Source organism: Neoarius graeffei, chromosome 8 (genome assembly GCF_027579695.1).
Source record: "Neoarius graeffei isolate fNeoGra1 chromosome 8, fNeoGra1.pri, whole genome shotgun sequence".
Taxonomy (NCBI): domain Eukaryota; kingdom Metazoa; phylum Chordata; class Actinopteri; order Siluriformes; family Ariidae; genus Neoarius; species Neoarius graeffei.
This window is the reverse complement of record NC_083576.1, coordinates 86801491-86814705: the sequence shown is the minus strand read 5'-3', so window position 1 is coordinate 86814705 and position 13215 is coordinate 86801491. Positions and strand designations below refer to the sequence as shown.

The 13215-nt window shown below is 42.1% G+C and overlaps 1 protein-coding gene across 4 annotated transcripts in view; it reads left to right on the top strand.

Moving 5' to 3' along the window:
• Nucleotides 1-13215, top strand: part of btbd10a (BTB (POZ) domain containing 10a) — a 69618-nt gene that overhangs the window by 35377 nt on the left and 21026 nt on the right. For all 4 annotated transcript variants that reach the window (XM_060928430.1, XM_060928429.1, XM_060928432.1 and 1 more), the window contains one exon: nt 12210-12456. In XM_060928430.1, coding sequence (XP_060784413.1) covers nt 12210-12456 — 247 coding nt within the window. The remainder of the gene's footprint in view (nt 1-12209; nt 12457-13215) is intronic.

Below are 13215 nucleotides of genomic sequence, written 5' to 3'. Positions count from 1 at the left end.
TGTCTCTCTTACATATTCTCTCTCTGTCCCTCTTACATATTCTCTCTCTCTCTCTGTCCCTCTTACATATTCTCTCTCTCTCTGTCCCTCTTACATATCTCTCTCGCTCTGTCTCTCTTACATATTATCTCTCTCTCCCTGTCCCTCTTACATATCTCTCTCTCTGTCCCTCTTACATATTATCTCTCTCTCTCTGTCCCTCTTACATATTATCTCTGTCCCTCTTACATATTATCTCTCTCTCTCTGTCCGTCTTGCATATTATCTCTGTCCCTCTTACATATTATCTCTCTCTCTGTCCCTCTTACATATTATCTCTGTCCCTCTTACATATTATCTCTCTCTCTCTCTCTCTCTCTCTGTGTCCCTCTTACATATTATCTCTCTCTCTGTTCCTCTTACATTATTATCTCTCTCTGTCTCTCTTACATATTATCTCTCTCTCTGTCCCTCTTACATATTATCTCTGTCCCTCTTACATATTATCTCTCTCTCTGTCCCTCTTACATATTATCTCTGTCCCTCTTACATATTATCTCTCTCTCTCTGTCCCTCTTACATATTATCTCTCTCTCTCTGTCCCTCTTACATATTATCTCTCTCTCTGTCCCTCTTACATATTATATCTCTCTCTCTGTCCCTCTTACATATGATCTCTCTCTCTCTCTCTCTCTCTCTGTTCCTCTTACATTATTATCTCTCTCTGTCTCTCTTACATATCTCTCTCTGTCCCTCTTGCATATTATCTCTCTCTCTGTCCCTCTTGCATATTATCTCTCTCTCTCTGTCCCTCTTGCATATTATCTCTCTCTCTGTCCCTCTTGCATATTATCTCTCTCTCTGTCCCTCTTACATATCTCTCTCTCTGTCCCTCTTGCATATTATCTCTCTCTGTCCCTCTTACATATTCTCTCTCTCTGTCTCTCTTACATATTCTCTCTCTCTGTCCCTCTTACATATTCTCTCTCTCTGTCCCTCTTACATATTCTCTCTCTCTCTCTGTCCCTCTTACATATTCTCTCTCTCTCTGTCCCTCTTACATATCTCTCTCGCTCTGTCTCTCTTACATATTATCTCTCTCTCCCTGTCCCTCTTACATATCTCTCTCTCTGTCCCTCTTACATATTATCTCTCTCTCTCTGTCCCTCTTACATATTATCTCTGTCCCTCTTACATATTATCTCTCTCTCTCTGTCCGTCTTGCATATTATCTCTCTCCCTCTTACATATTCTCTCTCCCTTACATATTATCTCTCTCTCTCTCCCTCTTACATATTCTCTCTCCCTTACATATTATCTCTCTCTCTGTCCCTCTTACATATTCTCTCGCTCTCTCTGTCCCTCTTACATATTATCTCTGTCCCTCTTACATATTATCTCTGTCCCTCTTACATATTATCTCTGTCCCTCTTACATATTATCTCTCTCTCTGTCCCTCTTACATATGATCTCTCTCTCTCTCTGTCCCTCTTACATATTATCTCTCTCTCTCTCTCTCTGTTCCTCTTACATTATTATCTCTCTCTGTTCCTCTTTACATATCTCTCTCTGTCCCTCTTACATATGATCTCTCTCTCTCTCTGTCCCTCTTACATATTATCTCTCTCTCTCTCTCTCTCTGTTCCTCTTACATTATTATCTCTCTCTGTTCCTCTTACATTATTATCTCTCTCTGTCTCTCTTTACATATCTCTCTCTGTCCCTCTTGCATATTATCTCTCTCTCTGTCCCTCTTGCATATTATCTCTCTCTCTGTCCCTCTTGCATATTATCTCTCTCTCTCTGTCCCTCTTGCATATTATCTCTCTCTCTCTGTCCCTCTTGCATATTATCTCTCTCTCTCTCTGTCCCTCTTGCATATTATCTCTCTCTCTCTGTCCCTCTTGCATATTATCTCTCTCTGTCCCTCTTGCATATTATCTCTCTCTCTCTGTCGCTCTTGCATATTATCTCTCTCTCTGTCCCTCTTGCATATTATCTCTCTCTCTCTGTCCCTCTTGCATATTATCTCTCTCTCTCTGTCCCTCTTGCATATTATCTCTCTCTCTCTGTCCCTCTTGCATATTATCTCTCTCTCTGTCCCTCTTACATATTATTTCTCTCTCTGTCCCTCTTGCATATTATCTCTCTCTCTGTCCCTCTTGCATATTATCTCTCTCTCTCTGTCCCTCTTGCATATTATCTCTCTCTCTGTCCCTCTTGCATATTATCTCTCTCTCTCTGTCCCTCTTGCATATTATCTCTCTCTCTCTGTCCCTCTTGCATATTATCTCTCTCTCTGTCCCTCTTGCATGTTATCTCTCTCTCTCTGTCCCCCTTGCATATTATCTCTCTCTCCCCCTCTTACATATTCTCTCTCTCTCTGTCCCTCTTACATATTCTCTCTCTCTGTCCCTCTTACATATTCTCTCTCTCTGTCCCTCTTACATATTCTCTCTCTCTCTGTCCCTCTTACATATTATTTCCCTCTCTGTCCCTCTTACATATTCTCTCTCTCTGTCCCTCTTACATATCTCTCTCTCTGTCCCTCTTACATATCTCTCTCGCTCTGTCTCTCTTACATATTATCTCTCTCTCCCTGTCCCTCTTACATATTATCTCCCTCTCTGTCCCTCTTGCATATTATCTCTCTCTCTGTCCCTCTTGCATATTATCTCTCTCTCCCCCTCTTACATATTCTCTCTCTCTTTGTCCCTCTTACATATTCTCTCTCTCTCTGTCCCTCTTACATATTCTCTCTCTCTCTGTCCCTCTTACATATTATTTCTCTCTCTGTCCCTCTTACATATTCTCTCTCGCTCTGTCTCTCTTACATATTATCTCTCTCTCCCTGTCCCTCTTACATATTATCTCCCTCTCTGTCCCTCTTACATATCTCTCTCTCTGTCCCTCTTACATATTATCTCTCTCTCTCTGTCCCTCTTACATATTATCTCTGTCCCTCTTACATATTATCTCTCTCTCTGTCCCTCTTGCATATTATCTCTCTCTCTCTCTCTCTCTCTGTCCCCCTTGCATATTATCTCTCTCTCTCTCTGTCCCCCTTGCATATTATCTCTCTCTCTGTCCCTCTTACATATTATCTCTCTCTCTGTCCCTCTTACATATTCTCTCTCCCTTACATATTATCTCTCTCTCTGTTCCTCTTACATTATTATCTCTCTCTGTCTCTCTTACATATTATCTCTCTCTCTGTCCCTCTTACATATTATCTCTGTCCCTCTTACATATTATCTCTCTCTCTCTGTCCGTCTTGCATATTATCTCTCTCTCTCTCTGTCCCTCTTGCATATTATCTCTGTCCCTCTTACATATTATCTCTCTCTGTCCCTCTTACATATTATCTCTGTCCCTCTTACATATTATCTCTCTCTCTCTCTCTCTGTGTGTCCCTCTTACATATTATCTCTCTCTCTGTTCCTCTTACATTATTATCTCTCTCTGTCTCTCTTACATATTATCTCTCTCTCTGTCCCTCTTACATATTATCTCTCTCTCTGTCCCTCTTACATATTATCTCTGTCCCTCTTACATATTATCTCTCTCTCTCTCTCTGTCCCTCTTACATATTATATCTCTCTCTCTGTCCCTCTTACATATGATCTCTCTCTCTCTCTGTTCCTCTTACATTATTATCTCTCTCTGTCTCTCTTGCATATCTCTCTCTGTCCCCCTTGCATATTATCTCTCTCTCTGTCCCTCTTGCATATTATCTCTCTCTCTGTCCCTCTTGCATATTATCTCTCTCTCTCTCTCTCTCTCTCTGTCCCCCTTGCATATTATCTCTCTCTCTCTCTGTCCCCCTTGCATATTATCTCTCTCTCTGTCCCTCTTACATATTATCTCTCTCCCTCTTACATATTCTCTCTCCCTTACATATTATCTCTCTCTCTGTCCCTCTTACATATTCTCTCGCTCTCTCTGTCCCTCTTACATATTATCTCTGTCCCTCTTACATATTATCTCTCTCTCTGTCCCTCTTACATATCTCTCTCTCTCTCTGTCCCTCTTACATATGATCTCTCTCTCTCTCTGTCCCTCTTACATATTCTCTCTCTCTCTCTCTCTCTCTCTCTCTCTGTTCCTCTTACATTATTATCTCTCTCTGTCTCTCTTTACATATCTCTCTCTGTCCCTCTTGCATATTATCTCTCTCTCTGTCCCTCTTGCATATTATCTCTCTCTGTCCCACTTGCATATTATCTCTCTCTCTGTCCCTCTTGCATATTATCTCTCTCTCTCTGTCCCCCTTGCATATTATCTCTCTCTCTGTCCCTCTTGCATATTATCTCTCTCTCTGTCCCTCTTGCATGTTATCTCTCTCTCTCTGTCCCCCTTGCATATTATCTCTCTCTCCCCCTCTTACATATTCTCTCTCTCTCTGTCCCTCTTACATATTCTCTCTCTCTGTCCCTCTTACATATTCTCTCTCTCTGTCCCTCTTACATATTCTCTCTCTCTGTCCCTCTTACATATTATTTCCCTCTCTGTCCCTCTTACATATTCTCTCTCTCTGTCCCTCTTACATATCTCTCTCTCTGTCCCTCTTACATATCTCTCTCGCTCTGTCTCTCTTACATATTATCTCTCTCTCCCTGTCCCTCTTACATATTATCTCCCTCTCTGTCCCTCTTGCATATTATCTCTCTCTCTGTCCCTCTTGCATATTATCTCTCTCTCCCCCTCTTACATATTCTCTCTCTCTCTGTCCCTCTTACATATGATCTCTCTCTCTCTCTGTCCCTCTTACATATTATCTCTCTCTCTCTCTCTCTCTCTGTTCCTCTTACATTATTATCTCTCTCTGTCTCTCTTTACATATCTCTCTCTGTCCCTCTTGCATATTATCTCTCTCTCTGTCCCTCTTGCATATTATCTCTGTCTCTGTCCCACTTGCATATTATCTCTCTCTCTGTCCCTCTTGCATATTATCTCTCTCTCTGTCCCCCTTGCATATTATCTCTCTCTCTGTCCCTCTTGCATATTATCTCTCTCTCTGTCCCTCTTGCATATTATCTCTCTCTCTGTCCCTCTTGCATATTATCTCTCTCTCTGTCCCTCTTGCATATTATCTCTCTCTCTGTCCCTCTTGCATATTATCTCTCTCTCTCTGTCCCTCTTGCATATTATCTCTCTCTCTGTCCCTCTTGCATATTATCTCTCTCTCTCTGTCCCTCTTGCATATTATCTCTCTCTCTCTGTCCCTCTTGCATATTATCTCTCTCTCTCTGTCCCTCTTGCATATTATCTCTCTCTCTGTCCCTCTTGCATATTATCTCTCTCTCTGTCCCCCTTGCATATTATCTCTCTCTCTGTCCCCCTTGCATATTATCTCTCTCTCCCCCTCTTACATATTCTCTCTCTCTCTGTCCCTCTTACATATTCTCTCTCTCTGTCCCTCTTACATATCTCTCTCTCTCTGTCCCTCTTACATATTATTTCCCTCTCTGTCCCTCTTACATATTCTCTCTCTCTGTCCCTCTTACATATCTCTCTCTCTGTCCCTCTTACATATCTCTCTGTCCCTCTTACATATCTCTCTCGCTCTGTCTCTCTTACATATTATCTCTCTCTCCCTGTCCCTCTTACATATTATCTCCCTCTCTGTCCCTCTTGCATATTATCTCTCTCTCTGTCCCTCTTGCATATTATCTCTCTCTCCCCCTCTTACATATTCTCTCTCTCTCTCTGTCCCTCTTACATATTCTCTCTCTCTCTGTCCCTCTTACATATTCTCTCTCTCTCTCTGTCCCTCTTACATATTCTCTCTCTCTCTGTCCCTCTTACATATTATTTCTCTCTCTGTCCCTCTTACATATTCTCTCTCTCTGTCCCTCTTATATATCTCTCTCTCTGTCCCTCTTACATATCTCTCTCGCTCTGTCTCTCTTACATATTATCTCTCTCTCCCTGTCCCTCTTACATATTATCTCCCTCTCTGTCCCTCTTACATATCTCTCTCTCTGTCCCTCTTACATATTATCTCTCTCTCTCTGTCCCTCTTACATATTATCTCTGTCCCTCTTACATATTATCTCTCTCTCTCTGTCCCTCTTGCATATTATCTCTGTCCCTCTTACATATTATCTCTATCTCTGTCCTTCTTACATATTATCTCTCTCTCTCTCTCTCTGTGTCCCTCTTACATATTATCTCTCTCTCTGTTCCTCTTACATTATTATCTCTCTCTGTCTCTCTTACATATTATCTCTCTCTCTGTCCCTCTTACATATTATCTCTGTCCGTCTTACATATTATCTCTCTCTCTGTCCCTCTTACATATTATCTCTGTCCCTCTTACATATTATCTCTCTCTCTCTCTCTCTGTCCCTCTTACATATTATATCTCTCTCTGTCCCTCTTACATATGATCTCTCTCTCTCTCTCTGTTCCTCTTACATTATTATCTCTCTCTGTCTCTCTTGCATATCTCTCTCTGTCCCTCTTGCATATTATCTCTCTCTCTGTCCCTCTTGCATATTATCTCTCTCTCTGTCCCTCTTGCATATTATCTCTCTCTCTCTCTCTCTCTGTCCCCCTTGCATATTATCTCTCTCTCTCTCTGTCCCCCTTGCATATTATCTCTCTCTCTCTCTGTCCCCCTTGCATATTATCTCTCTCTCTGTCCCTCTTACATATTATCTCTCTCTCTCCCTCTTACATATTCTCTCTCCCTTACATATTATCTCTCTCTCTGTCCCTCTTACATATTCTCTCGCTCTCTCTGTCCCTCTTACATATTATCTCTGTCCCTCTTACATATTATCTCTGTCCCTCTTACATATTATCTCTGTCCCTCTTACATATTATCTCTGTCCCTCTTACATATCTCTCTCTCTCTGTCCCTCTTACATATGATCTCTCTCTCTCTCTCTCTCTCTGTTCCTCTTACATTATTATCTCTCTCTGTTCCTCTTACATTATTATCTCTCTCTGTCTCTCTTTACATATCTCTCTCTGTCCCTCTTGCATATTATCTCTCTCTCTCTGTCCCTCTTGCATATTATCTCTGTCCCTCTTGCATATTATCTCTCTCTCTCTGTCCCCCTTGCATATTATCTCTCTCTCTGTCCCTCTTGCATATTATCTCTCTCTCTGTCCCTCTTGCATATTATCTCTCTCTCTCTGTCCCTCTTGCATATTATCTCTCTCTCTCTGTCCCTCTTGCATATTATCTCTCTCTCTGTCCCTCTTGCATATTATCTCTCTCTCTCTGTCCCCCTTGCATATTCTCTCTCTCTCTGTCCCTCTTACATATTCTCTCTCTCTGTCCCTCTTACATATTCTCTCTCTCTGTCCCTCTTACATATTCTCTCTCTCTGTCCCACTTACATATCTCTCTCTCTGTCCCTCTTACATATCTCTCTCTCTGTCCCTCTTACATATCTCTCTCGCTCTGTCTCTCTTACATATTATCTCTCTCTCTCTCTGTCCCTCTTAGATATTCTCTCTCTCTGTCCTTCTTACATATTATCTCTCTTACATATTATCTCTCTCGCTCTGTCTCTCTTACATATTATCTCTCTCTCTCTGTCCTTCTTACATATTATCTCTCTCTCTGTCCCTCTTAGATATTCTCTCTCTCTCTCTGTCTGTCCCTCTTACATATTATCTCTCTGTCCCTCTTGCATATTATCTCTCTCTCTGTCCCTCTTACATATCTCTCTCTCTCTGTCCCTCTTGCATATTATCTCTCTCTCTCTCTGTTCCTCTTACATTATCTCTCTCTGTCCCTCTTGCATATTATCTCTCTCTCTGTCCCTCTTACATATCTCTCTCTCTCTGTCCCTCTTACATATGATCTCTCTCTCTCTCTGTCCCTCTTACATATTATCTCTCTCTCTGTCCCTCTTGCATATTATCTCTCTCTCTGTCCCTCTTACATATGATCTCTCTCTCTCTCTGTCCCCCTTGCATATTATCTCTCTCTCTCTGGCCCTCTTACATATTATCTCTGTCCCTCTTACATATTATCTCTCTCTCTCTGTCCCTCTTACATATTATATCTCTCTCTCTGTCCCTCTTACATATTATATCTCTCTCTCTGTCCCTCTTACATATGATCTCTCTCTCTCTCTGTCCCTCTTACATATTATCTCTCTCTCTCTGTCCCTCTTACATATTATCTCTCTCTCTCCCTCTTACATATTATCTCTCCCTTACATATTATCTCTCTCTCTCCCCCTCTTACATATTCTCTCTCCCTTACATATTATCTCTCTCTCTGTCCCTCTTACATATTCTCTCGCTCTCTCTGTCCCTCTTACATATTATCTCTCTCTCTCTGTCCCTCTTACATATTATCTCTCTCTCTCTCTGTTCCTCTTACATTATCTCTCTCTGTCCCTCTTGCATATCATCTCTCTCTCTGTCCCCCTTGCATATTATCTCTCTCTGTCCCCCTTACATATTATCTCTCTCTCTGTCTCTCTTACATATTATCTCTCTCTCTGTCCCTCTTGCATATTATCTCTCCCTTACATATTATCTCTCTCTCTCCCCCTCTTACATATTCTCTCTCCCTTACATGTTATCTCTCTCTCTGTCCCTCTTACATATTCTCTCGCTCTCTCTGTCCCTCTTACATATCTCTCTCTCTTTGTCCCTCTTACATATTCTCTCCCTCTCTCTCTCTCTCTCTGTCCCTCTTACATATCTCTCTCTCTTTGTCCCTCTTACATATTCTCTCGCTCTCTCTGTCCCTCTTACATATTATCTCTCCCTTACATATTATCTCTCTCTCTGTCCCTCTTACATATTCTCTCTCTGTCCCTCTTACATATTCTCTCTCTCTGTCCCTCTTACATATTATCTCTCCCTTACATATTATCTCTCTCTCTGTCCCTCTTACATATTATCTCTCTCTCTGTCCCTCTTACATATTCTCTCTCTCTCTGTCCCTCTTACATATTCTCTCTCTCTGTCCCTCTTACATATTCTCTCTCTCTGTCCCTCTTACATATTCTCTTGCTCTCTGTCCCTCTTACATATTCTCTCGCTCTCTCTGTCCCTCTTACATATTCTCGCTCTCTCTCTGTCCCTCTTACATATTCTCTCGCTCTCTCTGTCCCTCTTACATATTCTCTCTCTCTGTCCCTCTTACATATTCTCTCTCTCTCTGTCCCTCTTACATATTCTCTCTCTCTGTCCCTCTTACATATTCTCTTGCTCTCTGTCCCTCTTACATATTCTCTCGCTCTCTCTGTCCCTCTTACATATTCTCTCTCCCTTACATATTATCTCTCTGTCTCTCTCTTACATATTCTCGCTCTCTCTCTGTCCCTCTTACATATTCTCTCTCTCTCTGTCTCTCTTGCGTATTCTCTCTCTCTTACATATTATCTCTCTCTCTGTCCCTCTTACACATCTCTCTCGCTCTGTCTCTCTTACATATTCTCTCTCTTTCCCTCTTACATATTCTCTCTCTGTCCCTCTTACATATCTCTCTTGCTCTCTCTCTTACATATCTCTCTCTCTCTGTGTCCCTCTTACATATCTCTCTTACATATTATCTCTCTCTCTCTGTCCCTCTTACATATTCTCTCTCTCTCTCTCTGTCCCTCTTACATATTCTCTCGCTCTCTCTTTCTCTCTTACATATCTCTCTCTCTGTCCCTCTTACATATCTCTCTTACATATTATCTCTCTCTCTCTGTCCCTCTTACATATTATCTCTGTCCCTCTCTTACATATTCTCTCTCTCTCTGTCCCTCTTACATATCTCTCTCGCTCTCTCTCTTACATATTCTCTCTCTCTCTGTCCCTCTTACATCTCTCTCTCGCTCTGTTCCTCTTACATATCTCTCCCTCTTACATATTCTCTCTCTTACATATCTCTCTCTCCCCCTTACATATTCTCTCTCTTACATATCTCTCTCATATATTATATTATCTCTCTCTCTGTCCCTCTTACATATTCTCTCTCTTACATATCTCTCTCTCTGTCCCTCTTACATATTATCTCTGTCTCTCTTACATATTCTCTCTCTCTCTGTCCCTCTTACATATCTCTCTCGCTCTCTCTCTTACATATTCTCTCTCTCTCTGTCCCTCTTACATCTCTCTCTCGCTCTGTTCCTCTTACATATCTCTCCCTCTTACATATTCTCTCTCTTACATATCTCTCTCTCCCCCTTACATATTCTCTCTCTTACATATCTCTCTCATATATTATATTATCTCTCTCTCTGTCCCTCTTACATATTCTCTCTCTTACATATCTCTCTCTCTGTCCCTCTTACATATTATCTCTGTCTCTCTTACATATACTCTCTCTCTCTGTCCCTCTTACATATTCTCTCCCTCTCTCTCTGTCCCTCTTACATATTATCTCTCTCTTACATATTATCTCTCTCTCTTTGTCCCTCTTGCATATTCTCTCGCTCTCTCTGTCCCTCTTACATATTCTCTCTGTCTCTCTTACATATTCTCTCTGTCCCTCTTACATATCTCTCTCGCTCTGTCTCTCTGACATATTGTCTCTCTCTGTCCCTCTCTTACATATTCTCTCTGTCTCTCTCTGTCCCTCTCTTACATATTCTCTCTCTCTGTCCCGCTTACATATTCTCTCTCTGTCCCTCTTACATATTCTCTCTCTCTCTCTGTCCCTCTTACATATCTCTCTCTCTCTGTCCCTCTTGCATATTATCTCTCTCTCTCTCTCTGTCCCTCTTACATATTCTCTCTCTCCCTCTTACATATTCTCTCTCTCCCTCTCTGTCCCTCTTACATATCCTCTCTCTGTGCCTCTTACATATTATCTCTCTCTCTGTCCCTCTTACTTATTCTCTCTCTGTGCCTCTTACATATCGTCTCTCTCTGTCCCTCTCTTACATATTCTCTCTCTCTCTCTCTCTGTCCCGCTTACATATTCTCTCTCTTGGTCCCTCTTACATATTATCTCTCTCTCTGTCCCTCTTACATATTATCTCTCTCTCTGTCCCTCTTACATATTCTCCCTCTCCCTCTCTGTCCCTCTTACATATCCTCTCTCTGTGCCTCTTACATATTATCTCTCTCTCTGTCCCTCTTACATATTCTCTCTCTGTCCCTCTTACATATCGTCTCTCTCTGTCCCTCTCTTACATATTCTCTCTCTCTCTCTCTCTCTCTGTCCCTCTCTTACATATTCTCTCTCTCGGTCCCTCTTACATATTATCTCTCTCTCTGTCCCTCTTACATATTATCTCTCTCTCTGTCCCTCTTACATATCCTCTCTCTCTCTCTCTCTCTCTCTGTCCCTCTTACATATCCTCTCTCTCTCTCTCTCTGTCCCTCTTACATATTCTCTCTCTCTGTCCCTCTTACAGTACATATTCTCTCTCTCTCTGTTCCTCTTACATATCTCTCTCTTGTTCCTCTTACATATCTCTCTCTCTGTCCCTCTTACATATTCTCTCTCTCCCTTACATATTCTCTCTCTCCCTCTCTGTACCTCTTACCTATTATCTCTTTGTCCCTCTTACATATTATCTCTCTCCCTCTTACATATTCTCTCTCTCCCTCTCTGTCCCTCTTACATATCCTCTCTCTGTGCCTCTTACATATTATCTCTCTGTCCCTCTTACATATTATCTCTCTGTCCCTCTTACATATTATCTCTCTCTCTGTCCCTCTTACATATTCTCTCTCTGTCCCTCTTACATATTATCTCTCTCTCCCTCACACACACACACACACACACACACACACACACACACACACACACTCCTTCACTGGCTCCCTTTCTCTCCCCTTCTCGCTCTCTCTGTCCCTCTTACATATCTCTCTCTCACTCACACACACACACACACACACACACTTTCTCACTCCTTCACTGGCTCTCTTTCTCTCCCCTTCTCTCTCTCTCTCTGTCTCCAAGTTTATAAGACAAAAAAAAAAAAAAACACTTCTTGGCAAAACCAAATTCACCTCTGACCGTCTCTGACACTGGAGACTCCTTCCACACATGTTCCAGTACAATAAAAGTCTCCTCAAAGAAACTTCACTGTAAATGTGTTTATGTGCAGCGTCCAGACCTGCGATTAGCAGCTGCACTGCTGTTCCAGAAACCGAGTCCATCCCTTCTGACCAGTGCTGGGTTTCACTCCACACACCATGCAGTGTCGAGTCGAAATGTCTTCAGATATCACTCTGCGTTATTCTACAGCTACACATCCATGTTTATAGATACACTGACCTCACTAACCTGTCTCCTCATCCCACGCCAGATCGAGAGAGAGAAGCGGGATCGTGGTCGAGGTCCGCGAGTCCCAGGCCTCAGAAACCCTCCGGCTCCTTCGGCGCAGAGTCCCGCAGTAAACCCCACGGCTCGGACATGGTCTACGTGTACGAAAACGCGAAGGAGGGCTCTCGGGGCGTGAGGACGGCGGAGAGGGTGACGCTCATCGTGGATAACACGCGCTTCGTCGTCGACCCCGCAGTCTTCACCGCTCAGCCCAACACCATGCTCGGCAGGTCAGCTCGAGTATCTGAGGTTTCTGGTTTGTAAAGTGGTTTAAATACAGAGTATTGAAGTTTATCAGGGTTTATGTAGTACAGCTCAGTGATATGACGATATAATATCGATATTGTGATTATGTATATCACGATACACAACGTTTATTTAATTTCGTACACGTTAAATATCATAGTTTATGGTAGTTTGTTCATAAACCTCTATATCATGACGTATATCTATCACATCATAGGAACATCTGGAAATATCGTGATATATTTTTGTCACATCGCCCTCCTGTCAAATAGTGTACAGTAATATAGTCCACAAATCATTATTACATCCTGAAGTTGATTATTTTCCGATAGCAACGTTCCCAAAAGTGTTTCATTCCTCTAATATTACAGCAATTTCCCAACAATTACCCTTTTTTAAATTGATTAAGTCAGGGATAACATACACCTACCCGGTCGTTATCGAGAAATAAACCCTGACACGGCGATGCAGGACCCGGACACGTTTATTTCATAACAGCGACCGGATCACTATACATTATCCTGCTTATTACACGGATACTTTTCCATAATAGGAAACAAAATATTGATTTTATTGCTTTCACCACTGATGTGCTCCATAGCAACGGTCTGTTCTGCAGAAATCACAGACCTCTCCGAGTGCTCTAATTGTCCAATCAGAATCAAGTATGGCGGCACGGTGGTGTAGTGGTTAGCGCTGTCGCCTCACAGCAAGAAGGTCCGGGTTCGAGCCCCGTGGCCGGC